We start from the raw sequence: 26,176 nt of genomic DNA, 5'->3' as shown, positions 1-26,176 counted from the left end.
TTTAACTGGAGATGCTGGGGATTGAACCTGGGACCTTCTGCATGCCAAGCAGATGCTCTACCACTGAGCCACGGCCCCTCCCCAATACAATATGTTAATACATCAATCATCAAAAAGTCTATATGCATATCAGCAACATCTGGCAATCCAATAAATCAAGGTATTCAATCAGAGTCCAGTATTGTTTGAGATGAGAACCATTCATGAACAGGAAATTTATAAGCAGGAGACGGGATATCCGGATTGATATTCAGCCGTTTTATCCAAGCAGATTTCCTCAGTCCTATGTGACTGTTGCCACTACTAGTACTCAGTAAGCACAAACGTGGTTCTGCATTGCGTAGAATTCAGAAACTCAGTTTGGTGGGCATTTATGTCTATATATATACATTTTTTAATTATGTCTGTTTAGCTACACGTGCTGTTATTTTTGATACTTTATTGTATTCAGCATAGGTTTTCGTTTTGTATTTGTGGATCTACTGCTGGCAGCTCTTGAATGTTAGTCCCTTCAGTCTCTGACTCTCCCGTGGATTACTGTGATGGTGAAACTACCAGATCATGCCAAGGCTGGCCTTTGAGCATCCTGAACAGTCTCAGTTTTTCACCCGCGACTGTTAAACCTGTCATCCTCACTCTGCTCTTCAAAAAGGAAGCATTTTGGAAGCCACGGAAGAGAATTCAAGTGACACTTTCCCCATTTGTCTCGGTTTATTTGTAAACCTCAGAGTCTCAGAGCACACGCACCCTCCTGTGAATCGTCTCATTCAGTGAGCAGAACTCTGCATTCTTCTGACTGGATCGTAAAACTATTATATAATGGAGGATGAAGTGCCTTTCCAAACAAGCCTAGCAGTGTAGAGACGGTCTCCCTTGTCTAGAAAGCACTCAGCAGTGTTCACGCAACACAGAAATGAAGATAATTTCTCATAATTTGATTAGTTTAATAAGCTTGCAAGCTTTTGAGAGCTAGGATGGTGTCGTGGTTAGAGAACCTGACTGGGGATCTGGGAGATCCAGGTTTGAACCACTCTCTGCCATGGAAACTCAGTGGGCGACCTTGGGCCAGTCATTCTCTCTGTCTCTCTGTCTGTCTCAGCCTAATCTTTCTCACAAGGTTTAGGGTGCCAGGTCCCTCTTTGCCACTGGCAGGAAGTTTTGGGGGCGGAGCCTGAGGAGGGCAGGTTTGGGAAGGGGATGGACTTCAATGCCATAGAGTCCAATGGCAAAAGCAGCCATTTTCTCCAGGGCGACTGATCTCTATCGGCTGGAGATTAGTTGTAATAGCAGGAGAGCTTCAGCTAGTACCTGGAGGTTGGCAACCCTAACAAGGCTGTTGTTGTGAGAATTAAATGGAGGAGGGGAGAATGATATTAAAAGCTGCTTTGGGCCCCCACTGGGGGAAAAACAAGATATAAATAAGCAAGGCTGATATAATCAATCCCTGGACTGGATCCAGACTTACATTTTTGCCCCCAGATCCAAATGTGCCCCCCCCAAATCTGCACCTGTGGGAGAGGGGAATCTTGGAAGCAGGTTTCAGGGGGCATTTGGGGCTGCAATGGGATAGGGGAGGCAAGAAAGTTGTGCTCTGTGGGTGGAAATCCTTGCAACCCATGGAAATGTCTTGCCTGGAGCCAAGCCGTGTTTTGCACTCTAACTATTTCTGGGTACCTGGTGAAACACAACGAGGAAATACTGACGAAATTTGGTCTCTCCTAAAGTTGCCAACTTTTATATGAGGAGGGGGTATGGCTCAGTGGCAGAGCAGAAGGTCCCAGGTTCAATCCCCGGCATCCCCAGTTAAAGGGACTAGGCAAGTAGATGATGTGAAAGGCCTCTGCCTGAGACCCTGGAGAGCCGCTGCCGGTCTGAGTCGACAATACTGACTTTGATGAACCAAAGGTCTGATTCAGTAGAAGGCAGCTTCATGTGTTCATGGATATTTTGATGGAGCTCCCCTGCCTTTAACACCTTCCCAGCAGGCCGACATTCAACAGATGCCCCTTTCCCAACATGGAGATGCAGGGAAAGAAAAGGCGGTTCAATTTCCGCCTGTCACATTTGTTAAAATCATAGGAGCTCTGCCAGAAGAATAGGTGGCAAGCTTAGAGTAGCCGGGAACTTAAGAATTTCCATCAAGCACAACTTTGGCCAGAAAATACTTGATTATTCTTGGAGACCCACACCACAACAGCTGCATGCGTTGGACCATATGTCACCCTCTCAATTAATTACTCCAAACAGGCATTGATTTTTGATTAGTACATACTTCAAGTAATACCCTTTCCCTCTCCTCCCAATTTATTTCCCCCCGCTTTTGATTTGTGACCTATACCAGGGCTGCGAAGCATCGATTGGTCTTGTGGCTGATGGATTAAGCTAGCGCTCGGGCACAAAACAAGTGTACAGGGAGGGGGGAAGGAGAGAGGAAAAGCCCTGCCCAGAACTGAATGGGAGAGCAGTCACCAAATCCTGCCTGAATCCAGCCGTCAGCGGTCACTGCCTGGAGGGTAACAGCAGAACTTCCTCCGACAAGATTTCAGCTTCGCTTCGACAGGCAGCTGCCACTGAATTTCTGGAGAGGGCTTTCCTCGCCCTGGGTTTGCCAGCCAGCTTTGAATATTTCCCCCACTGTTCTTGGAGTCGGAGGCACCGTTGCAATTCCAAAGGAAGAGATGCGCTGAAGATTAAACATGTATGGGAATTATCCACACTACATTAAGTTTCCCACAGGCTTTGGCAGTAAGTATTTCCACAGGCGGTTTCAGCTTTCGAGTTTTAGATACAAGGAGCGATTTGGCAGCCTGAGCACAGAAGGGCGGGGGGAGATGCAAATGGAGAAATAATACTCTGTTATAGGAAAAGAGATGGTAGTTTGTGCACCTCTTAAAGCAGAAAGAGGTTTCTAATTAGGAAGAAACTCCATGATCTTTAATGTGACTCAGCGGGGCTTTGAGTTGTGTTTAAACTTTGAAGCGAGGTGTTGCTTAAACTGGCAGATTGTGTATATTGTGAATTAGTGTAGTCTGTGTAACAGAATTCTGTTGCCCGTCATCCTAACACATGGTGCCTCTACTGAATAGATTTTCGTCAGAATGAAAGGGATAAATTGGATTATCTCATTGAAATCATGTTCTAGAAACTCCATCCCCCGCCTGCCCTACGTCCTTTGCAGTTACCCATAGGCAGTTACCCACATGCAATTCTAGGCAGATCTGCTCAGAAGTATGTCCTGTTTAGGGTTGCCAACCTCCAGGTAGTAGCAGGAGATCTCCTGCTATTTCAACTGATCTCCAGCTGATAGAGATCAGTCCCCCTGGAGAAAATGGCCGCCTTGGCAATTGGATTCTATGGGACTGAAGTCCCTCCCCTCCCCAAACCCCGCCCTCCTCAGGCTCCGCCCCAAAAACCTCCCACCGGTGGCGAAGAGGGACCTGGCAACCCTAGTCCTGTTGCATTCTGAAGGGCTTACCCCAAAAAAGTGTTCTTAGGATTGCGCTTGGCTTACTCTGTTGTTGACACTTTAGACTGAGAGTTCATAGGGTTGAATGCTCTTCCATATTCAAAGTATCTGCACATGAAAAAAAACTTGTTGAGGAAAAGACTGTTCTGTGGGCAGGGATGTTGTATATGAGTTTGAGCTTTCAGGGATATGAGTGTCATACCTGCAGTCTGAAATGGTCAAGGTATTGGGTGGTGGTCTAGGTGGTTACTAGGCCTGAAACTAACCTCAAAGCAAATGAGAACATCCTAAACCTGTTTGGCTTAGATACAGTAAGTAAGTTACAGTGCATTCCTGAAATGCGCTGGTGGCCACAGCGAAATGCCTTAGGAGGCCAATGAAGGCCTCCGCTGGTGCAGGGGCCCACACTGCCAGCGCCCGGACAGCTCACGCTGGTGTGAGTGGCCCCAGTGTCAGTGTGCCAGCCCGGACGACGGTCCCTGGCCATGGCTGCACCAGCACTGGGCCCGGCCGCGGCTGCAGCCTCCTGCCAGCCTCCAGACGCCGGCACAGGCTGCGCTGGCGAGCTGGGTGTTCCGGCGCCCTGGGAGGCATTCCCAGGGCATTCCGGCGCCGGGTTGGGGGGCGGGGTCGACGTTAGTCGGCCTCCCGAGCTGTTTCGGCTCGGAAACGGCCCTTTTTGTTTTAACAAAAATACGCCAGTTTTTTGCTGGCGTATCTCCCATGCAAGGGTTGCATGGTTTTTTCGTGCCAGGTAGGGGTTTCGGCAGCTGGGCTGCCTCCTAAAACCGACGCAGGCATTCCTTTCAGGAATGCGCTGTAAATGTGCTGCATTTGTATGGTTTGGGAAGTGCAGCATGGTTTACCACTAGATAGGGTTGCCAACCTCCAAATAGTAGATAAATAAGAACCAGCACTTAGCTCAATTATGCAAAAAGTATCAAACAGTGTATTAATTATACAATACAGTGACAACAATGGTGAAGTGCGGAAGAATGGAAGAATGGAAGGAAAACGTCTTCTGGAATTGTAACGTTTTTCGAAATTATTGCTTCTTCAGCCTTTATGATAATATGGAATTCTTAAGCGCCATGAATTCCATATTATCGTAAAGGCTGAAGAAGCAATAATTGCAAAAAACGTTACAATTGTTACCTTGGAGAGAAGATGCAGCCTGATTCATGGCGCTTAAGATGTTTTCCTTCTATTCATCCGTCCTTCCATTCTTCCGTGGAACTGGGGTTCGTGCCCCCTCCTTGTAGTACATGAGAACATCAAGAGTGGTCTATGCTAAAGTCTATCTTGACACTGTTTAAGACCGTTGGATCTTCTGGTTCCTTGAAAAGTTCATTGTGACACGTTTTTGGAGACTTTGTTACTTCCTGTTTGTGTTCATTGTTCTTGCACCAATTTGTGTGTTTTTTTTGTTTGCACTTCATCATTGTTGTCACTGTATTGTATAATTAATACACTGTTTGATACTTTTTGCATAATTGAGCTGAGCTGCATAATTGAGCTGAGTTGCATAATTGAGCTGAGTGCTGGTTCTTATTTATCTGCTATACTGTACAGCGCAGGTGATTTTTGTGTTTGAACCTCCAGGTAGTAGCTGGAGATTTCCTGCTATTACAACTGATCTCCAGCTAATAGAGATCAGTTCCCCTGGAGAAAATGGCCGCTTTGGCAACTAGACTATAGCATTGAAGTCTCTCCCCTCCCCAAATCCGGCCCTCCTCAGGCTCTGCCCCAAAAACCTGCCACCGGTGGCGGAGGGGGCCCTAGCAAACCTACCACTAAATGTGAATGAGCGAGCAGCCATGCAATCCTAAGGGAAAAAATTACACCCTTCCATTGAAGTAAGTTTTGCTTAGAAGGATGTAACTTCACATAGGATAGCTCTGGAAGGTATGAGCTGTTCCTTGAAAAATGGAAATTAAACTATAAATACGTAAAGGTTTAATGACAGAAGAGTATAGATGTTAGAAGATGTTAGAATCGCTATTATATTTTTATGTTGGGAAAAATGATTGGTGTAGGCTGTGCAACGGATATACAGTATATATTCCCACAATCTATACTAACATGTAAAGGTTGAACTATAGTAGAGTGCAGTAGAATAATTAATGTTAGAAGGCTAGAACAGATACTAATTTTGATACTTCTACAATCTATATTTTTATGCTGGGAAAACTGTCCAGATTTGTGTAGGTCATGTAGCATGAAACATCTATGTATATAAGTAACTCTTTTTCCCCCCTCTGAACTGATTCATTTCTTGAATGTTCCCTTTCCCTGTACTTTCCCTACCTTCCCCTTCATATTAAAAATAAAAATTATTTTTTTAAAAAAGGATTGCACTGGAAAGGAACTGGGTGTTGGCTAAATATTGAATTAGGATGTTGAAGATCTGGGTTGCTGCCTGTGTTGAGCCTAAGGTCCACATGCTAGAAAGTCCTGGAGATGCTGTAGGGTTTCCCACCTGCAAGTGTGGCCTGGGGTTCTTCTGGAAACTCCAGACTTGAGAGACCAGTTCCCCTGGAGATTGGGAAATACCTGAAGATTTTTGGGGCGGAGCCTGAGGAGGGTGGGGTATGGGGAGGAGAGGGACTTCAATACCATAGAGTCTAATTGCTAAAGTGGCTATTTTCTCCAGGCAAACTATTCTCTATCGGCTGGAGATCAGTTGTAATAGTAGGAGAACTCCAGCTAGTACCTGAAGTACAGCTTCAGAGGGTGGGCTCTGCAGCATCGCATCACTTCTCAGCTCCCTTCCCAAGCATTACACCCAAATCTCCAGGGATTTCCCAAAGTGCAATTAGCAACCCTAAATTGCTACTCCACAATGTCTCTTTGCTTCCTTCTCCTCATAGCATCCAGATGAACAAAACACAGAATATGGCGTTATTGTTAGAGTTGCCAACTTCCAGGTAGTAGCTAGAGATCTCCTGCTATTATAACTGATGTCTAACCTGGAGAAAATGGTCACTTTGGCCATTGGACTCTATGGCATTGAAGTGCTCCCCTCCCCAAACCCCACCCTTCTCAGGCTCCACCTCCAAAACCTCCTGCCGGTGGCGAAGAGGGACCTGGCAACCCTAGTTATTGTGCTTTTATGTATTGGTTGGCCACAAGGTACTAGAGCTGTCGCAAGCATCACGGTGAATATATTCAGGCAGGCAAATGTACCATTTATTTAAACCACCACGATCATGCATGAGCTGAATCTTGGGTTTTCTTGCCTGACCGTCATCTGACTCAATCACCCGTTGAATAGTTTTGCAGCTGCGCAGTATCTGTGGAGGCAGAGTTGCATTTACTTTTGTGTTGCAGCTGCTTTTGCATCTGGGCAGTAGGTGAACTTGATTTCCCTCTGGGCTCATGGATGGTTGGGTCAGGTTATTAAACACTCTGTGTGTGTGTGTGTGTGTGTGTGTGTGTGTGTGTGTGTGTGTGTGTGAAGTGCCGTCAAGTCGCTTCTGACTCACAGCGACCCTATGAATCAAAGTCCTCCAAAATGTCCTATCTTTGACAGCCTTGCTCAGGTCTTGCAAACTGAGGGCTGTGACTTCCTTTACTGAGTCAATCCATCTCTTGTTGGGTCTTCCTCTTTTCCTGCTGCCCTCAACTTTTCCTAGCATGACAGTCTTTTCGAGTGACTCTGGTCTTTTCATAATGTGACCAAAGTCCGACAGCCTCAGTTTAGTCATTTTAGCTTCTAGGGTCAATTCAGCCTTGATTTGATCTATAACCCACTGATTCGTTTTTTTTGGCAGTCCATGCTATCGGTAACACTCTCCTCCAACACCACATTTCAAAGGAGTCTACTTTATTCCTGTCAGCTTTCTTCATTGTCCAGCTTTCACACCCATACATAGTAATAGGGAATATGATGGCATGAATTAACTTAATCTTGGTGGCCAGTGACACATCCTTACACTTCAGAATCTTTTCTAGCTCCTTCATGGCTGCCCTTCCCGGTCTCAATCTCCTTCTGATTTCTTGGCTGCAGTCTCCCTTTGGGTTGATGATGGAGCCAAGGAATAGAAAGTCTTCAACAATTTCAATTTCCTCATTGTCAACCTTAAAGTTGTGTAATTCTCCTGTAGTCGTTACTTTTGTCTTCTTGACACTACTGCCTCTTTTGCTTCGTATGGCAATTACAGACAAAACCGCTAACATGGAAGCAATATTGAACTGATTATGTAAAAAAATGTTTCAGGATCTTACATTAATACCATTTCCCTATATGCTTGAACAACGTGTTAACTGGACGTGGAAGAGCCTGAGAAAGTGTTAATCTGCATGCACAACTGGATGGTTCTTTTTTCACCTCTGCTGCTTGAATTTTGTTATTCAAAGGGAATCCGTGAAGTAATCCAGACCTGACAAAGCACACGTTCAGTATTTGCTGTACTAACTTTATTGAACCTAAGGGATCAAGATCCACCCCTGTGGTACTTTTCGCTTCTAGGTGCTGAGTGAGCGTCAATAGTTTCACATGTGTTTTTTTAAGGTATTCCAACAGTGCAATTCCAAACACAGTTACACCCTTCTAAATTCCACATAAATCAGTGGGTTTAGAAGGGTGTAACTTGCTTGAGGACTGTACTGTAAGACATCTTCGGACTATCTGTACAACTGCAGCAAACACTAGGGTTGCCAGGTCCCCCTTCACCACTGGCGGGAGGGTTTTGGGGCGGAGCTTGAGGAGAGCAGGGTTTGGGGAGGGGAGGAACTTCAATGCCATAGAGTCCAATTGCCAAAGTGGCCATTTGAATGTTCAAGGGACTACATATAAGGGAATTTCAGATGAGGCTGTTTGGTCATTCTCCGGTTTTGTTGAGTGGAGCGTGTATTGCTAAATAATTCACTGCCCTGGCCATGGATCTTCTGTGACCCCTATTCATAATGCTCTGCAATTACATTTAGATTATAACCTTAAAGGTAATCTTCCATGGACAATTAGTTTGTTGGTAATAACTGGATTTGGCTTCAGTGCAAGGGACTGAGGAAGGATAATCTTTGGAGAATTCTTTCTTGTGTTGAATAACAGTAAAGATATCTGGTAGCAACACTGATCCTTCGCTGTTCTGCTATAAGACTGAAGTATTATGACCAAGGACCTTCCTGGTCATAGGTGGTTTTGATATACTTCCCAGTAAATTTCCACGATACTAGTTCGGGACGCTTGCTGCAATGGGTGTATGAGTTGGGAGGCAGAAACAAAATGGCTTGTACCCTACCATTCTGGTCAGAATATCTTGTTATTAATTTGAATCCAGATTCTCTAAAACTATCCCTGAAAAGAACAAGGTTAAAAAAAGAGATGGTTGTTTGGTTCAAAGAAAGCAGTGTGGTGTGTTTGTGTGTTAAGTACCGTAAAGTCGCTTCCAATTCATGACGATCCCATGAATCAATGTCCTCCAAAATGTCCTATCCTTAACAGCCTTGCTCAGACCTTGCAAATTGAGGGCTGTGGGTTCCTTTGTGGAATCAATCCATTTTTTCTTGGGTCTTTCCTGCTGCCTTCAATTTTTCCTAGCATGATTGTATTTTCCAGTGACTCTTGTCTTCTCATAATGTGACCAAAGTACGACAGCCTCAGTTTAGTCATTTTAGCTTCTAGGGTCAGTTCAGGCTTGATTTGAACTATAACCCACTGATTTTTGTTTTTGCAGTCCACGGTATCTGTAACACTCTCCTCCAACACCAAATTTCAAAGGAATCTACTTCCTTCCTATCAGCTTTCTTCATTGTCCAGCTTTCACACCCATTCATAGTAATAGGGAATATGATGGCATGAATTAACTTGATCTTGGTTGTCAGTGACATCATACATATATACATATTAATATAGTAGGTAAAGGTAAAGGTCCCCTGTGCAAGCACCGGGTCATTCTTGACCCATGGGGTGATGTCACATCCCGATGTTTCCTAGGCAGACTTTGTTTGCGGGGTGGTTTGCCAGTGCCTTCCCCAGTCATCTTCCCTTTACCCCCAGCAAGTACAAAATTTAAAATACAATTAAAATCATAGCTAAACTAATACATATTATCTATGTACCTCCCCACCTTGGGGAGGCTGTTTCAACAAGGTGGCTATAAACCAAAGATGACAATAGGAGGACCAACAACCAAGATCAGTGTCATTCCTTCAGGGGGATGGAGACAGAAGGACACAGGAAAAGGGGGAAAAAACAAGGGGAACGAAGGAAAGTAACAGGAAGGGAAGGGAGGAAAAGGAAAATGGAAGGAAGGGAAAGGGAAGGAGAAGAAACATTTCTGACATTTCCCACTGGATTTCATACCTACGAAAACTCCCCAGTTCAACATTCCCCACAAGTTTCTGACATTTACTGTAATATAATCTAAAACGAATGCCAGGCTCTCCTACTGCAGCAAGGATAACCCTGCCCAATATGTCTTTGCAGCTTTGCAGTTGCTCAGCTTTTAGCATCGTCGTCTGTTCCGAGTCTCCCCTGCAACACAACAATTTAGCTGGGGCGTGCTTTTCCTGGATCATCTGGATAAATAAATTGCCTAGTATGACACACACGCGAAGTCTCTCTTGGCATTTAAACAATGCACTGTTGTTCCAGGTGGGGGCTTATAATTTTGCCCCTCTTGAAATGCAAGCTAGAAAATGAAGCCAGTCTTGATTGGGCTGGGGAATAGGCCCACGCTCTCCCCTTCTATGTTGATGCAGCATGGTAAGCAGATTCACCTGTCAGCTTGTATTATCTGCCTGACAGGTACAAGGACCACCATGGCCCATTTTTAAATGTCATGTGGAGTCTCCTGGAATGACTGAGATTTTGGTCCCTCTGGGTTGCTGCTGCTGAGCAGGGCTTCTGTTCATTTCTGAAATAACATCATTATTTGAAGAGCGAACCTATTGGAGTTGTAATATTTCTGAGACTCCCAACAAACACTACCAAGAACGAGGAATGGCTTGAAACAATTTTAATATGAACAGTTGTAAACTGTGCCATTAAATTGTTGTTGACAGATCTCTTGGTCGTAATGAATGTTCGTTTGGTTTGGTTTGGTTTTATATGAACAGCAACCAAAACCTCTTATACAGCAGTTTCTAGAACTAACAGAGTTCATGTAGGACAAGTTCACAAATTAACCCAGTCCTTAACACCGGAAAATATAAAGGAATGTCTCTAAACTGTAAATTCTTATCACATGAACACATGAAGTCACCTTATACTGAGTCAGACCCTTGGTCCATCAAAGTCAGTATCATCTACTCAGATCGGCAGTGGCTCTCCAGGGTCTCAGGCAGAGGTCTTTCACATCACCTACCTGCCTAGTCCCTTTAACTGGAGATGCCGGGGGTTGAACCTGGGACCCTCTGCATGCCAAACAGAACCCACCTGCCGAAGGCGGCGTCCGCCAAAGTGTAGAGATTTAATTTGTAATGCCTGACGAACGTGGAAATGGATGACCACATTGCGGCCTTACATATTTCCTCCACCGAGGCCCTGCGATCAAATGCGGTGGAGGTGGCCGCGCTCCTGATGGAATGCGCAGTAATTCTGGGGAAACTGGTAGACTACTGTATTTGTAGGCCTGAGAAATATACTTTTTGATGGTTCTGCTAACCGCGGCCCGTGACATGGGTTTTCCCTTATTTGGTGAAGAAAGATTGATGAAAAGTGAATCTGATGTCCTGACAGGGCCTGTGCGTCTAATGTAAATCCGCAGAGCCCTTCTTAAATCTAGGGAATGCCACTATTTTTTTTTCACTGTCTTTGGATTTGGGCAAAAGGAGGGCAACACTATCTCTTGTTCCCTATGAAAACTTGAATTGATTTTTGGGCAGAAGGACGGATCTGGTCTCAGCACCACCTTATCTGCATGAAATGTACACAAACCCGGCCTAATGGAAAGGGCGCCAAGTTCCGAAACCCTATGGGCTGAGGTCACTGCTGTCAGGAATAGAGTTTTCATTTGGAGCCAATTAAGCTCCACCTGAAAAAGAGGCTCGAATGGCGACTGTCAGGACCGTATGTAAGCTCCATGTAGGGAACCTATGGCTGACTGGGGGAGAGATCAGGGTAACACCCTTTAAGAAGGCCTGCACATGAGGGTGCTTGGTAATTGGGAAACCTGAGGCCTTGGGTACTATGGTGGCGATAGCAGCTAACTGTCTGCGAAGCATGGAAGCCTTCAACCCCTGTTTGCATCCATCCTGCAGAAAGGAAAGGATGTCGGTTACGCGTGGTTTCAATGGGTTGACATGTTTGCTACGGCTCCACCTTGCAAAGGCCTTCTGAGAGGTGTTATATATTCTAATTGGAAGGCCTCAGAGACGCTAAGATGGTTTCTGTGATCTGTGGAGAATAGCCTAGGGCTAGGAACCTGTTCCTTTCAATGCCCAGGCGGTCAGCCTGTACCAGCCTGGGCTGGGGTGTAGAATTGGACCCTGATGGAGAAGATCTTCTCTGTCTGGCAGCCTCCACGGCTCCGGGGTGGATAGTTCCATCAGGATTGGAAACCACAGTTGGCGTGGCCAATAGGGCGCCACTAGAATGACCGATGCCTCCAGCATCCGGATACGGCGTAGCACTCTTGGTATCAGGGGGAGCGGGGGGGGAGTCATAGAATCGTTCGCTGGGCCATGGAGCCACCAGGGCATCGGTCTGCTCTGCTCCGTACTGTTTGTACCGCGAGAAGAATCTTGGAAGCTTTTGGTTTCCTCATGCCGTGAACAGATCCACTGTTGGATGACTGAATCGTAGGGAGATCTGATGGAACACTTCGTGGTGGAGAGACCACTGGGCTTCACTCAGGGTTTCCCTGCTGAGCCACTCCACCTGGGCTCTGCCGAAATGGAAGACAGGTTGACTTCCGCCCAGAACATCAACAGCCTGGCTTCCCTGTTGAGGATCGCGGAGCGGGAGCCTCCATGTTTGTTGATGTGTGCCTTTGCGGCCACTTTGTCAGTTCTGACAAGGAGATCCGCCCCCCGAATATGTGGCTGAAAGAATTTCAAGGCCTTTAGGATGGCTCTGGTCTCGAGGGCGTTGATGTGGAGTTTCCTTTCCCAGGAGTTCCACACTCCCTGAGCTGGCCGACCCAGGAGCATGGCTCCTCATCCTGAGAGGCAAGCATCAGTAAATATCTCTACTGGCATGGACCTGATGAATAGCAAACCCTTGGAGAGGTTCTTGGGGTTCGACCACCACGTGAGGCTGGATTTCACCTGCTCAGGCATGACTAACTTCTTGTCGCGTTTCCGAATGATGTCCTTCTGGTAAAGGTTGAGAAAACTCTGAAGGGGTCTCACGTGCAATCTTGCCCACTGTACAGATGGGATGCAGGATATCATCAGGCCTTGGAGTTTGGCCAAGTACATTAGTCGAGATGATCTGGCTGCAATCGTCTTCTTGGCGATGGTGCATACCTTGAGAAACTTGTCCTCTGGCAAGATGAATAGGTTGGAGGAGGTGTTGATGTGGACACCTAGATGTTGAATATTTTGAGATGGTGTCAGCTGACTATTCTTGAAATTTGCCAGGAAACCGTGATCTGCGAGCATCTGCAGGACTATAGCTGTGTGATCTTGGCTCTGCTGTTTTGATGAAGCACAAATCAGAAGATCGTCGAGGTAGGGGTGGATTCTTATGTCCCTCTTGCGTTATCATGACTTTGGTGAATACCCGCGGTGTGGAGGTCAATCCGAATGGGAGGGCCCGGAATTGGTAATGTTGATGGTGAAACTGAAACCCGAGAAACCTGCGATGGGAGGGGTGGATTGGGATATGAAGGTAAGCTTCCCTGAGATCCACTGAGGTGAGGAAGTCTCCTGGTCTCAGTAACTGTAAGATTGATTTCAGTGTCTCCATCCTGAACTTCTTTCAATGGATGGATTTATTCAGGAATTTTAAATTGAGAATGGCGCGCCAATTCCCGTCTCTTTTTGGAACAGTAGAGAAGATAGAGTAGATTCCTGATCTTCGTTCCGGGACTTCCTCGATGGCGTGGATGTCCGTGAGATGTTGTATGGCAGCCAACGTTCTCAGTTGTTTTTCTTTGTTCGCAGAACGTGGGGAAGACACTACATGGTTTGGAGGAATTCGGGAGAACTCCATTTGGTAGCCCAGTGATACGATTCACATTACCCAGGAGTCTGGGTGGGAGGAAGACCACTGGTCCAGGAAAAGATTGAGCCTGCCCCCCACAGGCTGTGGGAGGGAACCACTGTTTGGGTTGTCAGGGTTTTTTATCCACCCTATCTGACTGGAAATTGAAGAAGCGGGACGATCTTGAAAAGCGCCCTCCTCTGCGAAAGGAACCATGCTGGGAGTTCCACTGATCTCTAATATTTTCCAGGCTATAGCGTGACAGGGTATGAAAGGACCGAAAGGGAGTCTGATTTGGGTATTTATTGTCTCTACTTAGGACCTTGGGGAAGGCCTTATCCTTGGTTTCAACCAAGATAGACTCCAAGGAATCTCCAAACAGCTTGTTGCCTTGATATGGGTAATCCATTAACACTATTTTGGAGCGGTGTTCTACCTGCCAGGGCCGGACCCCCAGGGCTCTTCTAGTGGCCACAGTAGTGGCCATTGCTCTGGCGGAAAAAACCATGGTGTCTAATGAGAAATCAGCCAGAAAGGACACCACTTTGAGGATTCTCGATACACCCTCTAGGGCATTTCTATTGTCTTTGGGTATAAGCTGCCCTAGCTTTCTAACCCACACGATTGCTGCCCTAGAAACTAGGGCTGAAGTGATGGATGCACTAGCAGCTAGAGCTGAGGCCTCGTGCGACCTTTTACAGGCTAAATCCGCTTTGCGGTCTACTGGGTCTCTGATCATAACCTGGCCTTCCTCGGTAGCCAGGTCTGTTGAACGCAGGGCAGAAACCGGGGCTTCTACTGGGGGGATGCTTAGCAAGTCGGCTGAGGCAGTGGCTATGTTATAAAACTTTTTTGTTATCTGAAGAAAAAGTCCCCCCCCCCCAGAGGCTTAGCCCATTTGGCTTTGATTAACCCAGTAAAATAATCCGGGACAGGAATAAAGTTGGAAGGAACATCGTTCATGTGAAAGAATTCCTTAGACTTTCTCTGCTTTTCAGAAGGTTTTTTTTTTTTTTTTTGAATCCTCTGATAAATCAAGGGCTGCCAGCGTCTTGGTTAGTAATGAAGGAAAGTCCTCTGCATTAAAAATCCTGTTTTGTTTATTTTCTATGACCATCTCCTCTTCACTGGAGGAGAACTTGCCTTCTTCTCTATCCCTTTCCTCATCGTCCGTGGAAAAGGGGGAGGTATCGGGCTCCTGCTGCCTAGATTGAGAGGCAGGTTGAGCCTTTAGGGCGGCCTTTGTAAGCCATCTATTACCCCCCCCCCTTACTCTTGGCTCGCAGGTCTGCACTTTGCCTGCACCTAGGCAGGGAATCCTCCTGTGAGGTTGAGGCACGATGGGAGGAGACAGGGGAGGGCATACGGACCATTCTTAAACCTTCTGTGAAGGAGTCTTTAATAAGTGCCGTAAGCTCTGCCCTTAAGGAATCCAAGCCCCCCGCCCCCATAGGAACCGGAGGCGTTAATACGTTACTGCTGATGGCTTCTAAGCCTGGCCCCGGGAAGGCTGGTGAAAAGACGGCCTCTTGTGGAGCTGGAGTGGCGGTCGCTGCCGCATGCTCTGTGCCGCGGCTCAGAGTCGGAACGGCAACGGCCGTTGTGTGCTCTAGGGCGTTGCCTGGGATCTGAGCGGCCAAGGCCGCTGTGTGTCACTGAGCGCTTCGGAGCTGTGGCGGTCTTGCACTCATTTTTTGCACCTTCGGGGCTTTGTGGCAGCGGGCGGCGGTGAGGAGGCGTTTCGCCGCTCTGCCGTGTGCCGACCCGACTTTCTTTTTCTTGGCTGTGGCTTTTTTATTTTTGCCCTTTGAGCCTGCCGTTTGACTGCAGGAGGGCTGCTCCCAATCTGGGGCCGGCTTTAACAGAGAGGGATCGAGATCGCCCTGGACAATGTATTGTTCGGGATGATCCTCCGCCATTTTGTTTTGGCAGGAAGCCCTCTACTAGCCACCCCTTCTAGCCTCAGATAGAGACACAGTGAGGAAATTTAGTCGACAGAAAGGCAAGACTTAAGATAAGGAATGAAAATATGTAAGGAAAAATAGGAATGTGAAGAACAAATGATTTTTCCTTAGCTGAAGCAGAGAGCTGAAAAAACACGCTCTCCCGATTAGTGAGGCAGGAAAAGAACTGGAGAAGAAGGGGGCGTTTCCCAGGAGACAGGAAGTGGGAGTGAAAGTTTTTAAAGTCCTGCCTCCCAAAGCAAGCGAAGCCGAAGCACCCAATCATAGATGCCCTTCTCAGAGCGAGAATTGCCTTTCATACATGTACACCCACGGCAGAAGATATAAAGATGCTTCTAGTGGCATATGTGAAGTCTGCCAAATGATATATCAAGTCATCAAATCGGTTTAAACGTATAACGGGGATCTTTCCAGATTTACCGTTGCCAGGATTGTGGGAATCCACAATAGCTAAATTGATTGGCCAGGAAAGAGACACCTCTCTCTGCTTTGGACACTCTCCTTTTTTAATATTCTGTGTGCATATTTCTGTAGACCCTGCCTTAAGTCCTGGCACTGATTCTGTAGACCCTGCCTTAAGTCCTGGCTCATACCTTTGTGCCTCCTCTTCCTGTCATGTGATTGTGATGTCCCAGTAGTTCATGCCACATGACCATGATGTCGCAAGCTTGTAGCTTGTTGGATCCTACAGCCCATTTCTGAGAGCCGCAGTGGCCGGGCATGGCGTGGTGCCTCCAATGAGATTTCGCAGCCGCTGCAGTGGGAAAAAAGGGGGGGGTATTTTTAAAACCCCAAAAATGGGGAAAATGGCCCCACTGCAAAGAGCAATGCTTAGGGTTGCCAGGTCCCTCTTCACAACCAACAGGAGGTTTTTGGGGCGGATCCTGAGGAGGACAGGGTTTGGGGAGGGGAGGGGCTTCAATGCCATAGAGTCCAATTACCGAAGAGGCCATTTTCTCCAGGGGAACTGATCTCTACTGGCTGGGGATCAGTTGTAATAGCTGGAGACCTGTAGGTTGGCATACTACCTGGAGGTCGGCAATCTTAGTGATGCTGTTCCACCAAAAATAGTGATGCAGCAATGCCATTGCGTTAGTGGGTGTTCCTGGGCTGAAAGGGGTTAGGAAGCTGCCTAATGTCAGGACTTCCCCCCAGGACTTCGCCCCTACCCGGGACGTCGATGCAGGGACTTGTGCTGGGAGAACGCCAGCTGGAGGCCGCGATGGTGTCCGAGGGCCATGCTACCGCCGCAGTCCAGGGGGGGCGGCATAAGTGGCCCCACGCCAGCGTCCATGCCAGTTTGCATGGCGCAAGTGGCACAGATGCCAGCATAGGGGTCATGCCACCACCAAAGGAGTCCCCCCCCCACCGGAATGCTCTGTATACAGCTGTGGAGGATGGGTAAAGGTGAGTCCTGGGACAGGAAAAGGTTGAAGACCACTGCTGTGGAAGATTCTCTCCCAGAAGCTTTGCCAAATATGATGCTGAATTACATGGAAGACATGGATGTTTTGTTTGTGGGCTTCCTAGAAGCACCTGGTTGGCCACTGTGTGAAGAGACTGCTAGACCTGATGGGTCTTGGTCTGATCCAGCAGGGCCTTTCTTAAGTTCTTATGGTCAGGGAGAGCAGGGCCAGCACAACAATATAGCCTGTTCTGCCATATAGCCCAGATATAACCACACTTACTAAAAAACAAAATTTTGTTTTGATATGTATATTGTATTAAAGCAGACAACTACATGCCAAAGCAAATTACGGTAAGCAGCCTTTCACTTAGTTTTTAGGGCAGCGGCTGTAGAGTTGCCAGTCTCCAGGTTCTAGCTGGAAATCTTCTATTACAACTGCTCTCCAGCTGATAAGAGATCAGTTCACCTGGAGAAAATGGCCACTTTGGCAATTGGACTCTATGGCATTGAAGTCCCTCCCCTCCCCAAACCCCACCCTCCTCAGGCTCCACCCCAAAAACCTTCTGCCGGTGGTGAAGAAGGACCTGGGAATCCTAAGTGGCTGCCTCCTGCCACGAAACCACTGCTATTTAATACATTTACGTTTTACAAAGCTTGACAGTGGCTTGACCCTTGCGATCCCGCACCTGTTTCTAAAAACAAGGATAAAGATGCAAAAGATGTTGTAATGAGATACCTGAAGTGATCCCTCTCTAGCATGGTGATTGATGCTTTGCTGTACTCTGATCCCTGTTTTCTGCCAAAAATTTGCTCTCAAAAAGATTTTCAGGAATCAAAACCTAATTTAAAGACCAATAAAAAACATTCCTTGACAGTCTCAGCTGAGGTGCAGCCAAGGAAGATGAAAAGGTGCCCCTCTGCTTCCTTTTCATGGCTCCATTTAAAAACACTTGGAAACTGAAATCAGTAAAAGGTTGTGGCATAAATATTCTCGGTTGTTGTTTTAGGTTTTTTCCCCCTAGTCATACATTGACCTTAAAACTGAGATGTGTTCCTCTCTCTGTCTGAAATCTAGTAGGCAGAGTATCTTTGGAAAAAGTACAGTCCCTGAAAATTTCATCCAGTTTAATCTAAAGCGTCACTGAAGTTGGACGGAGGTCAAATAAGCTAAGGTCAGAAACGTGTTTCCCAGAGAAAATAGTATAAAAGGGAGATGAATTAATACAAAAATGCAAGTAAAACAAATTTGGATATCATTATTATTATTATTATTATTATTATTATTATTATTATTATTATTAAAGTCATCCCTGTCTACTATGTACACAAGTGCATTTGGGACCCAGGTTGGAATATACTGATGAAAGGGGGGAGAGAAAGAGAGAGAGAAAGAGAGAGAGAGAGAAGAGAGAGAAAGAAGTCAGGGTACAAAATGAAAACTATAACATGGTCTTTATAATCTCAAACAAAGAGAGCCAGCGTGGTGTAGTGGCTAAGAGTGGTGGTTTAGAGCAGTGGACTCTAATCTGGAGAACCGGGTTTGATCCCCCACTCCTCCACATGAGCGGCAGACTCTAATCTGGTGAGCCGGATTGGTTTCCCCACTCCTACTTACACACGAAGCCAGCTGGGTGACCCTGGGCAAGCTACAGCTCTGTAAGAGCTCTCCCAGCCTCACCCACCTCACAGGGTGTCTGTTGTGGGGAGGGGAAGGGAAGGTGATTGTAAGCCAGTTTGATTCTCCCTTAAGTGGTAGAGAAAGTCGGCATATAAAAACCAGCTCTTCTTCTTCTTCTTCTTCTTCTTCTTCTTCTTTTCTCAAATACCCACCATTGGTTTATATAATGTGGGACAACTAAAGAACTACACACGGACAAACAAACCTGACGTTCACCTAAATCTGTCCCGCAGAAGGGGCCGATTAACACAGTCAAATGTTCTGCTCTGTTTGCTAGCAGAAAACACCTTAGAGAAGGGAGCCCTGGGTTAAAAGGTTCACCTCGTTGCTCTGATAGGTGCCACAGGAGAGAAAAACGCAGGGGAACCTTTTACAAGTTGGAAAATCAAGCTTATACAAGTTGGAAAATCAAGTTGGAAAATCAAGCCCAAGTTGGAAAATCAAGCCTATCTACTAAATAAAAATCACTTTACGTGAAACTGCTTGAGGCAGCCATGCACTCTTTTATAAGACAACTCAGACTGCTGGCACACTGGGATTTTTCCCCACTGGAAGGGAGCAGGAAGCCCCCATATTTAAGGGGAACACCCACACAACGTCCTGCTAATTCTGAGCATATTTCATAGCTTTCCCAGGGATTTCCCCTTTAAACCAGATCCAACCCCCCCTACTTTTATAGCATAATTATTATGAGAACTATATGGTATAATAGACCTAAAACTAGCGGGCTTACTTAACAACCATACATATAACCTGATTTTGTATAGCTATTTTTTTGTTTTAGAATAACTGAAGTCTGATAGATAGTAGTCCCACTTCATTTACAAAATAATGTCTAAGAAACGGAACGTTAAGTTTTTATGTTATGCTATGTGTATTGTATATTTTTTGTGTTTTGTATTGTGTTGAAACATTATCTAAAATAAAAAAACTTAAAAACAAAAACAAAAAACCCTACTTTGATCAGATTCAAAGGGGGAACTGAGAGGTGGCTACATGATAATTAAGAGGGCTTATCTTTGACTATGAGAACTTTTTTGCAATGAACACATAAATTTGCCTTATACTGAGTAATACCACAGCACAGGTCTTATCTAAGTTAGTATTGTCCACTCTGGTTGCTTATGCATGGGAGTTTTACCTGAGGTTCCTTGCTCGCTGGATCCATACTTTCTTCTTGCGAAGCTATGCCCCAGCAGTCTCCAAGCTCAAAACAAGAAGCTTTTGAGTTCCTGCCCCTTGAAATGCCGCTTTGTAATTGACATTTCTTTGAGAGAAAAGCCCCCACCCCAGCCGCAGAAACGCAAGTGCTACATAAAAAAGCATTTTAAAAAACAAAAAGAAAGCAGAGCTCCCTAAAAGGAATGGGGGGGGGGGGGGAAACCAAGCCTTTTTTCTCAAATGCTTTCTTCTGCTCAGAAAGAACTCCCAGGAAGCATTGAGTCCCTGCCTCTTGACATGCTGCTTTATAATTGGTTGTAGTTCTTTCTGTGAGAGAAATGTCCCTCCCCCAAGCTTCTGAGCTCAGAGGAGATGGAAGAATCGGGTTAATAGAGGGACAGGACGTCCCAGGATTTGTGAGGGCTGGCAATGAGGTCATCTCTAATGGACGGAAAACTCATGCATAACTCCAAGGAACAACCAAGACAGACTGGGGGCGAATGTGAGTGAAAGTACCCATGCATAAACGACCTCTGACTGGTAGTGGCTGTCCAGGGTAACAGGCTGAGGTCTTTCACATCCTCGACAACCTGATATCCTTTAAAATGGAGTTGCTGGGGTTTGAAACTGCATGCCAAGCAGATGCTCCGTCACTGAACTATATTCACACAACTAACACAGAGGAATGTCACCCTGCATCACACAGTTTCCTTCCATGATTATGGCCAGTTAGGGCAAAACTGGACAAACTAGTGGAAGATCTGTGGTGGCATTTTGAAAGTATTTTAATGGTAGGGTTGCCAGCTCTGGACTGGGACATACCTGGAGATTTTGGTGGTGGAGCCTGAGGAGGGTGGGGTTTGGAGAGGGGAGGGACTTCAATGCCACAGAGTCCAATTGCCAAAGCCAGGGGAACTGATCTCTGTCGTCTGGAGATCAGTTGTAATCATGGAGATCTCCAGCAAGTACCTATTGAATGGGTAAATAAGAATTCTGAAGGGAGGGGGTTAACCAGATTTCTAAGTTCAGCAAGATCTCTAGAGAAGTAATTCCACAAAACTGGGGCAGTATACGACAAAGCCCTGTGTCTAGTCCCATCAGAAGATGCCACTGCTCAAAAATAGGTCCTGGAGCTGTTGCTAGCCCCAAGGCAGGGCCTGAAAATCTCCAGGAGTTATAACCGATCTCCAGACGACAGAGATTAGTTCCCCTGGATAAAATGGCTGCTTTGGCGATTGGACTCTATGGCATTATACCTCCCTCCCCAAACCCTGCCCTCCCCAGGCCCTGCCCGCAAATTACCAAGAATTTCCCAAGCCTAGTTGGCAACCCTAAAGAAGTGGCTTTAGATGGAGGGTTTAATGGGAGAGGCAAGTTAACAGTAGACTGTTGATTGCTTCAAACTATTGAGGTGGCAGTAAAACTGGAAAAGTTCTAACTAAGTTCATGAAAGCAAAGGGAGGGGGATGAGTAGTGTTTGTACGCAAAATACACGGGATGGGTGAAGTAGGCAGGTATGGTAGAGGAAAGAGCGTTAATTAGATGCAGTGAAGTAATTGAAAAGAGCCAGAGCATGGGAGCCTCCTTGGAAAAAAATAATGATTAATGATAGACAAACGCTGACCCTCATGCAAATGAAGGCTCCAAACAGAACTGTTTTTATCCAATGATATTGTTTGGATTATATTATAAAAGAACCAATTAGAAATTAGTAGAAATGTTGAATAACGTTAACCAATATGGAAATGATGGCTCCAAATAGAACTTTTTGTAACCAATGATATTGCTGTAAATATAACCAATAAGAAACAAGTAGAAAGTTAAATAAACCCAAGGTATATGTTATATGACCAATGAAACATAGAATTGTAGAATGAATAGATAATGCATTATGAATAATTAATAATGAATGCACTGATAGTGGATAAAAACTACACCTGTTGTTTTTGGAAACCGCTCAGCTCTTTTTATGCTTACCCAAAAGCAGGGTTGAGTCTAGGGCTGTCAATTCGGTTCGGCCCGAACTGAAAATCAGCCGAATTTCCCTTGATTCGGCGGTTTTTAGTTCGGGAGGAACCGAACTCAAAACTGGCGGGCAACCGGGGGGGCCGAATTCAGCGAGTTCGGGAGTTCGGGAATAAATTCGGCCAATTCGGGGCCGTCAGTAAGCAGCATAACCTTCAGTAAGCAGCATTCTCCTCCCCCGGCCAATCAGTGGCCAAGCTGGGTCTTCTTCTGGCCAATCAGTCAGGATTGAGTACTGGAGGAATCAGCTGATGTGCGGCCGGCCGGGGAAAGAGATAGAGAGAGGGAAATCCTCATGTGTGTGTGAGGGGGTGCTTGTGCACATTCGCTCCTTTCCGTGGCTGCAGGGGGCGCATTTTTTGGGGTACAGACCCCAAACTTTCAGGGGCTATTCAGACAAGTTTTCTTAAGGGACCACCCAAGTTTTGTAAACATTGGGTCAGGGGGTCCCGAGATATGGGCTCCCCCCTTTTTCTTTCCATGGCTGCAGAGGGCGCATTTTTGGGTGTGCCGACCCCAAACTTTCAGCGGAGCATCAGACAAGGCTTCTTAAGATACCCCCCAAGTTTTGTAAACATTGGGTCAGGGGGTCCCGAGATATGGGCTCCACCCCTTTTTCCTCTCCCCCCTTTTCCATTTTCGTGGCTGCAGGGGGCGCTTTTTTGGGGGTGCAGCCCCCAAACTTTTATCATAGCTTCAGACAATCCCTCTTAAGAGACCACCCAAGTTTTGTAAAGATGGGTTCAGTGGGGGCTGAAATATCGGCTCCCCCCCTTTTCTCTTTTCGTGGCTGCAGGGGGCGCATTTTTGGGTGTGCCGACCCCAAACTTTCAGCGGAGCTTCAGACAAGGCTTTTTAAGAGACCACTCAAGTTTTGTAAGCATTGGGTCAGGGCCCCCCGAGATATGGGCTTTCCCCTTTTCCCTATTGGGATGAATGGATCACCCTCGAGAGATGCATACATATGGATCTTATATTGGATACAAATGGAATCATATTGGATTGCCCAGCCTCCCAGCCCCTCCTGCTGGAACAGAAGACAGCCACAGTAAGACCCCTTTGGGGGCTTTAATCTATAATTTTTCTTTTCTGTGTGTGTGTGTGGGGGAAAGCAGAGTCTGTGTGTGTGGGGAGGGAGCAGTTTCTGTGGGTGGGGGGGAAGCCAAAGGGCGCTTTTGCCGGTTCTGCCTAGGGTGTGTGTTCCCCCTCCAGTCTCTCTCTCCCTGGTTTGAGGGGGTCTTCATTTTTATTCTTCAGGTTTTTCCTCATTCATAAGATCAGTTAGGTTATTTTGATGCTTGCTCAAAACTGGTTTTCAAATGGTGACTTAAAGAATGCATCTGCCTGGTCCCAAGTCCAATGCAAAAGGAGAAATTCCACCCCCTCCTGCTCATTATGCATAGCTAGCTGCCTCTGTCCCTTTCCATGGTATGCAAACTCCCAGGTGTCAGGTGTTGCTTTGCACTGTTGCAAAGGTGTTGCATTGAATGCTTGTGTTGCTTTTCAGTTGTGTTGCTTTGCAAAGTTCTTAGCACCTGCCCCACCCTTGCTCTCATCAGCTGTTTGTGGGGGCTGGGAGCTTTGTGCGTGGGCGGCAAGCTCTGCTGAGAGATGCACATTAAGGGTGGGGGGACCCTTTTCAGGGCCCATATCTCAGCCTCCCATGACCCAATCTTTACAAAACTTGGGGAGTCTTTCAATATACGTCCTTTGAAGCTCTGCTGAAAGTTTGGGACCTCTAAGCCCAAAAATGCCCCACCCCCAGAGCCGCGGAAAGGCGCGATTGTGTTTTTAATGGCTTTATTCGGCCAAATTTTTTTTCCGAACTTTGAATTCCCGCCGAATTGAACGAATCCGAAGTGGGGGAGTTCGGACTTCGGCACGTACCGAACCCACAAGGGCCAAATTCGGCCGAATCCGAACTGTACCGAATTTTTTTTTTTTTGACAGCCCTAGTTGAGTCTACAACTGTAATAAACTGTTTTTCTCGAATTTAGGTCTCTGGGTCTCTATGTTCCAGCCCCTATTTTTGCCACTACGCTATCAAAACCTCCATCTTGGAAATTAATCAGCATTCATTGCAATCAATGAAATTTGCAGTTCTAGGATATCAATGTCTCGTAACCCTTTCAGCTCACTATGACAGACTCTGAGAAGAGGGACTAATAAGGGAGTTTTTTTGGGGGGTCACTGAATCCACATTGCACACAAATGGCTCAACAGTGTTAGGCAGCTGTCACAGGCCATTTATCCAAGGCTGTTTCCTCACGGTCACCCTGCCAACTACTTTGGGGCTTTGCCTTAATTATGCATGCATTTTCTGACCATCAGAAGTCACCTCGCTCTTCCCGTGCGTTTCCGCACGCTTTGCCTGGGTTTCCTCGATGCCGGCTAAACGCAAATCCAGGAAATGTGGGCAAAATGCATGGAAATGTGTGGGGAGAGCAAGGCGACCTCTAATGGTCAGAAAATGCACGCATGATCAAGGCAAAGCCCCAAAGCAGTCGGTAGGGTTACCGCGAGGAAGCAGCCATGCATAAATGGCCACCGCGGACCCATGAGAATGGCCTTTATGTGGTTTTGTACACCAGACCAAATTGTTAAAAACAGGTGTTACAGACATATTACAGCACATAAGCCATGGTATTTTGTTGTACATATGCAGAATTATTCACTATAAAACTAAAAGCTACACATACAAACAGCTACACAGTTATATAATTGAATGTGTATTTACTTTTAAAATGAAGGTACTGAAGCCTCTGGTTTCATTAAGCTTATGTTTCTGAAATACACTGACAGATGGCAGGAGAAATGTTCCTTTAGCCTATATCAACTGTGAAGAGCTTTACTAGCATTTTAGTGAAGAGCTTCATCACCTTTTTTAATGAAGGAGCAAAAGCCCTCTTCATATCTTATTGGCTATAAACAGTCTTCTTGCATGTCCAATGCCATAAACTGTTTTTCTACCCTTTTTAATGGCATTACATGTCTTTCCACCCTTTTAATAGCATTACATGTCTTTCAACCCTTCCGATGCCATTATAAGTCTTTTCACCCTTCCAATGACATTATAGGTTCTCCACCTTCCAAGCCACAAGGCTTGCCAATGCTAATTAATGCAATGTAAGCATATAATTGTGTTTTTTGGTTTAAACATGTAACTATAATATTACTGCTTCACAAATGAATGTAATGAATGCGTATTATGCTGGAGATGAGAATGATGTTAAAATTGAGTATAAAACTGATTGTTTATAGTTTAGTAAAATGGACTAAAAGGGAAGGGAGTCCATATAAGGCATGGGTGAAGGACTTACAGTCCTAGAAAAAGGATTCCTCAACCTAAGAAAAAAGATTCCTCAACTCAATTGAGGAGGACTTCTCAACTAGCTTTGCTCTGAGTCAGCATTTTTAAGGAGTATGAAACAGTATAAATACAGGCACAGTACGACTAGAATTTCAGACCTCAATCAGAGTGTCTTGAAGAAAGGTGCCGGTATGTATGGTCTTAATTATTATTCTAGAATGTGACTTAGATACTTTATGCTAAATCAGACTTATTTGACTGTTATAATTTGAAGTTGGATTTTCAAACTGAATGGTATGTAAGACTTGCTTGCTTTATTGAATACATTGTAAAATACATTGTCACTGCATACATTGTAACAAAGTGTAAAGACTTTGTAACTTGCATTTACACATTTTTACTGTTAGTATTTCAATAAAAAGACTTGCTCTTAAAGTCGTTGAGTCCTGCTTAGTGAGTGACTGGCTGAATAAGATAACATATCACTTCTCAGGGAGTGGTCCTTTCTAAGAGCCTATCACTTCAACAGCACGACCCGCTTCATAGGCTAGAGACTGGAATGTCTTGACTTTGCTTTATGAGTCTGCTGGGAGAACAGATCCAAAGAAAGACGGACAAGGACCTTTTCCCCCTCCTTGCACCGAATTAAATCTGAAATGGGTTGATCGCAAGAGAATCCAGCCTTCTTTGACTCCGACAAATGCCTTCAATGTTATTCAGAAAGCTGACCTTTCCTTATCTTTTATGGGGCATCTTCCCCTTGGATCAGATTTGACTGGGACTTCAGGTACAATAACAAAAACTGTCACTGGAAACAATGTGCTCAATAAATAGCAAGGAGCAAGGGGAAAGAGGAAAAGCAGCCTCCCTTGCAAACGCAGAGACAATGGGATTGTGGATAGCAAGCGCTGACCTTTCTACTAAGGAATCTCACCTCTGCAGTGCCGGGCCAGGGTGCTCTTCACCAGCAAGCCAAGCAAATAAATACTGTTTGGGGAAATGGGAATGGTATGTTTTTTTGGCAAACCAATTGTTGGTTTTTTAAAGGGAGTTGCCAACCTCCAGGTAATA

At 45.8% G+C, this 26,176-nt stretch overlaps 1 protein-coding gene across 1 annotated transcript in view; it reads left to right on the top strand.

Moving 5' to 3' along the window:
* Positions 1-2,625: 2,625 nt before the first annotated feature.
* Positions 2,626-26,176, top strand: part of RXRG (retinoid X receptor gamma) — a 54,992-nt gene continuing 31,441 nt past the window's right edge. The window contains exon 1 of the mRNA XM_056844299.1: positions 2,626-2,745. Coding sequence (XP_056700277.1) covers positions 2,697-2,745 — 49 coding nt within the window. The 5' untranslated portion in view covers positions 2,626-2,696. The remainder of the gene's footprint in view (positions 2,746-26,176) is intronic.

This window comes from Euleptes europaea, chromosome 2, assembly GCF_029931775.1.
Source record: "Euleptes europaea isolate rEulEur1 chromosome 2, rEulEur1.hap1, whole genome shotgun sequence".
NCBI classification, from domain to species: domain Eukaryota; kingdom Metazoa; phylum Chordata; class Lepidosauria; order Squamata; family Sphaerodactylidae; genus Euleptes; species Euleptes europaea.
Note: the sequence above shows the minus strand (reverse complement) of the source record. Positions and strands in the feature narration are given on the sequence as shown.